Source organism: Octopus bimaculoides, chromosome 4 (genome assembly GCF_001194135.2).
Source record: "Octopus bimaculoides isolate UCB-OBI-ISO-001 chromosome 4, ASM119413v2, whole genome shotgun sequence".
NCBI lineage: Eukaryota > Metazoa > Mollusca > Cephalopoda > Octopoda > Octopodidae > Octopus > Octopus bimaculoides.
The window spans coordinates 92,943,549-92,948,033 of NC_068984.1; the positions used below are offsets into that span (position 1 = coordinate 92,943,549).

The 4,485-nt window shown below is 37.1% G+C and overlaps 1 protein-coding gene across 4 annotated transcripts in view; it reads left to right on the forward strand.

The window, feature by feature from the left end:
* LOC106877781 (uncharacterized) overlaps positions 1-4,485 on the forward strand; it is a 234,168-nt gene that overhangs the window by 53,663 nt on the left and 176,020 nt on the right. For all 4 annotated transcript variants that reach the window (XM_052967253.1, XM_052967252.1, XM_052967255.1 and 1 more), the window contains exon 2: positions 3,474-3,721. In XM_052967253.1, the coding sequence (XP_052823213.1) occupies positions 3,702-3,721 (20 nt within the window). In that variant the 5' untranslated portion in view covers positions 3,474-3,701. The remainder of the gene's footprint in view (positions 1-3,473; positions 3,722-4,485) is intronic.

Here is a 4,485-nt window from a genome sequence, read left to right on the forward strand (position 1 = left end):
GGCACATAAAAGACACCATTTCGAGCGTGGCCGTTTTCGTGCGGGTGACACGTAAAAGCACCCACTACACTCTCTGAGTGGTTGGCGTTAGGAAGGGCATCCAGCTGTAGAAACTCTGCCAAATCAGACTGGAGCCTGGTGTTGCCATCCGGTTTCACCAGTCCTCAGTCAAATCGTCCAACCCATGCTAGCATGGAAAGCGGACGTTAAACGATGATGATGATGATGATGATGAACTAGCTCTAGAGCTACTACTATGGAAATTGGAGGCATCCCATGTGAACTAGGATGTGGGTCCACCACATCAGCATACACAGATGATGTCACTGTCATAGTGTCAAACACCAAGCACATAGGCCTGGTTGGCATTGCTTTGAAGAAATATGAGGCTGATAGATACTGGAACTGAGACTTACATAGTCAGCCTACAGAAAAGTGCCATCTTCACTCCTTGATTTTCTTCTTTGGATTCCTACCAGGGCTGATAGTCTCTTTCTTTCACTATTTTGTGTCTAATTCTGGCATTGTAGTAGACTCCTTTCTTCTGTAACATTTTTATCTTCTTCAAAGTAAAATTTGTTTTCATCTTGGCTATTATTTCTTTTTTGAGGTTTCATTGGCCCCTCTACCATTCTATGTTCTTGTTCTACTCTTTTTTTTCTTGCTCAATGTAGTCATGTTTACACTCTTTCATTATTAAGAAGATCTCCAGTTTCAAATGCGATAATCACTGTCTTTTCACAATTAGATTTTTCTGGTCTAGAAGTCTTTGATAGGGAACATGTCTTTCTCTTTCCATATTATTATAACTATTATTATTACTATTGAGTGAAAGGGTAGTGCATGCCATCAGAGTGGTGATCTCATGGTGATCTCATATCAAGATAAACAGCACATGACCTTGCAGGTGGGGCCCAGTTAGAATTTTCTTCAGGTTGAGTAGCCCATTCCATTCAAAAGGTCCCTGAATAAGGTTTGTTTAAGGATGATGAACAAAACACCCATGTTTCCAGAGGTGAATTATCCAAACCCCAAAGAAATCCCCTCAACACATGGCTATGATGTTCCCCCACTACTTCTGCTCAGAGATGCACATATCGTCAGCCACCAAGGGATATGCTCAACTTATTAAGATCAAGCAACTGACAAGCAAATCTGTGGTATTGAGCAGAATATGTAGCCCATCTTTTATACCAAGACAAACCATGTACATAACACTTCCAATCAGTTAAGATCAAAAGCCACGAGAGTCACTGCCTGGTACTGCATCAGAGCATTTATTTTTATTATTGGTCTATCTCAACAGCAATATTAGTAACAAGTTGAAGTTCACTGTTGTTGCTATTAACTGTAAGGAGTCAACGATTTTCTTTGATTCAACAGACATGCAATCAAAGACATTTCATCCATGACCAACTCCAGGTGAGGGTAACACAAGAAATCCTATAAAACAGTAAAAACACTTTTGCAATAAGATAATGGGGATTTCACACCAGCTACAGGACCACACATTTTAGGGTTGAATGTGTATGGCCTATAATTGATTTGGAAAATAAGTTCACATAATAAATGACTAGGGTTCCCAGTGCATTGGCACTCACAGTACTGAAATATCACATAGATTTTGTTGTGTTCAGTAGGTTTTGATTGAGTGGAGTGGTAATACAATTTTCAAAAGGCTTAAATCTTAGAGTAAGGATGATCTTTCTGTCGGTGTACATGAGGAGTAGTCAGTGCATTGACCTGTGGTTGGCAGCTGTTTTTACCTGGATGGAAGCCTGGTAATCAATTGAAATACAGCTTCTAGATAAAAACTTGGTTACTGAAGGCTTATAATGCCAATTCTAGCACTGAGAGCCACTTTAGCAAGCTAGTTAAGTGAGATTTGACAGATGCCATCATCTATATAGATAAAAGTGAAATTCTATCTGTCTGGAACACCTGTATCTCAGTCTACATTTGCTCTACATAGACATATTATACCTTTTGGAATCTGGATGATCCTGGGATTGAAAATCTGACCTTCACTTGGTTCTTGAACATCCAGTATTGGGATCTGATGTAAGAGCATTTGGGCTGCCATTTCTAGAAGGTAAGGTGACCGTGACAGGTTTCAAACGGTTTACAAGAGTTACATCCCTTGGCTATAAGAATAAATGCAACATTCTGTATTAGAAAACTGACCAAAACTTCTTTGAATTTAATACCAAAACTTTGTGACAACTACCTCTATTGCTTACAATAATAGAATTAACAAGAGTCAAGTACAATCACTCAAAATTGTTGGACTTCACCTCATGCAGCAGTGCTTTTCCCATGGTCAGCTCTGTGTTGGTTGTTCCAGAGTTGGAAATGGCAACAATCTCTACATTCTAACACCAAATGGTAAAACCTTGAGGGTGCTTTGCACCCACAGTGGGACAGCAAATGTCAAAAAGGTACCATGGAAGCACTGACAGGCACAATGTGTATATTTTAAACAAATTTTCATTAAAAAATTGTTGATATTAGAATGAGTAGAACATTATGTTACCAATGAACAGAAACATGACTAAAGATGTATCAAGGTCCAATATAATTTTTTCATATTGCCTTCTAAAGTAATTTCCATAAAAATGTAACATAGTGGGCACTTGCCCAAGCAAATATCTAAAAAGAGGTACATGTATCTATTTTTAAGGTTAGTATAAGAAAATTTGACTAATAAAGTACTATGCAAAATTTGTTTTTATTTGACTAAAATAATCTGATGCTTTTTGTAAAACATAGGGAGGTGATGTTTGTAAAACATCATTTGGTGAAAGTGGGTGCTGAGTAACAAAAGACTGAAAACTATTGTGCTATGTCATTAATGCTAATTAAAAGTTACATGTCCAATACTATAATACCATAATAATGTAAACTAAATATTCTACTGTTGACTGTGTCCAGTATTATACTCAATTGCTGATTTCTATACATGCATAGACATGATCCAGGGTGGGGGCTTATACTCATAACATAGTTTTATCTCTTCCAGTTTCATAATGAGAGTACACAATGCTGCTATATACCACCACTTTATAAGTAGAAGGATATAACACCATTATGCAGTAACTTGTTTTTGCAGAACTCTACTTCTGTGCATTTCCACTTTACAGAAATATGCTGGAAATTCACGTACAATGCAAGAAGATTGACAAGTCTGGCATCCATTGTAATGTTTAGAGAAATAAGTTGTTGCCTAAATGAAAACAAAAGTTATTGAAAACTTTCAGTGTTACCTAGTAAAGTGACAACTTGTGATGATTAAAATGAGTTGTTGAGATGAGGGTGGTTTGATTCAATGCAGTAGTACTGCATGACATTTAAACTAGGAAAAGAACAAGATCTGTAGTTTATTGAAAGTAATTTCTGGTGCTTATCATGATCAATTGTTTCAATAGTTTTTGTTAGACTATATCTATAAAATTGGTGTTTCACTTTATTTTCAGTAATTTACATAACAATTTCCACTCTACATAAGCTCAAAGAAGAAATGTGCTGAAAGTATTAAACTGCTATCAATGAGAGACAAAGTAAGACTGTACATGGGATTTTAGTTGAATCTTCAATGTGATTCATAGGGCACCAAGACTTTTAAATACTAAGAAAAGGATTACCAAATTAATTTGCTCAGACTATCAATTTGTTCCAATTGCAAGAAAAAGAGAACTTTCAAAATGAATTCCCTGAGTTTGAGGTAAGTGAAATATTGAAAATTTATTATAAAAAGATATCCTAATATCATCACATTTTGATACCATCCAGTTTTTAGTAGATAAAGGGCTCCAACTAGTTTAAGCAGTTGTATTTTACATTTGACTGTTCAATATAGACTCTGCAGTATACAGAATACCATTAAATAGAATCATGTGAAGTTTATGAAGGATAGATGTAGAAATTTTTCAATGAAGTGGGAAACTAATCTTTGTATTTACTGGAGGACATATATTGGCTGGAAGTTGCTTCTCTGTGAACCAATCTAGAATGAACTTATGCAGGTATCAGCAAGCTAGATTCTTTATGGTGGAAATAGGTTATTAAAATTTAGTTTTAGCATGCAGTGAAGACAGTCAAAACTTTTATTAACATGCATGTTTTAAAATTTTCAGGTGAATTGCAAGGTAAATTGACTAAAACTACTGGCACAAAAAATACATAATCTCTCTGCAACTGTGGTATGACGTCAGTGTCTGGGGAGGCTGACCGGAAGAGGAAAAAGGGCAGAGGGAGCCTCGATCGGGATTCGTGCACTTTTCGAACGGGGTCGTGGTCAGGACAAGACGTGTTAAGCGACGGTCTAGGTTTGGGAGAAGCAGCTGCTATTCCTGGTGTTCCTTGGGTTGGGGCAAGCTTCAAGGATTGGATACCGCAAGACAGACTCGCAGTCAACGAAAGGAAAACCGAGGTAAGGCGATTACATCTACTCGCACGCATACACCACAAGCTATTTCGGCCCCACGT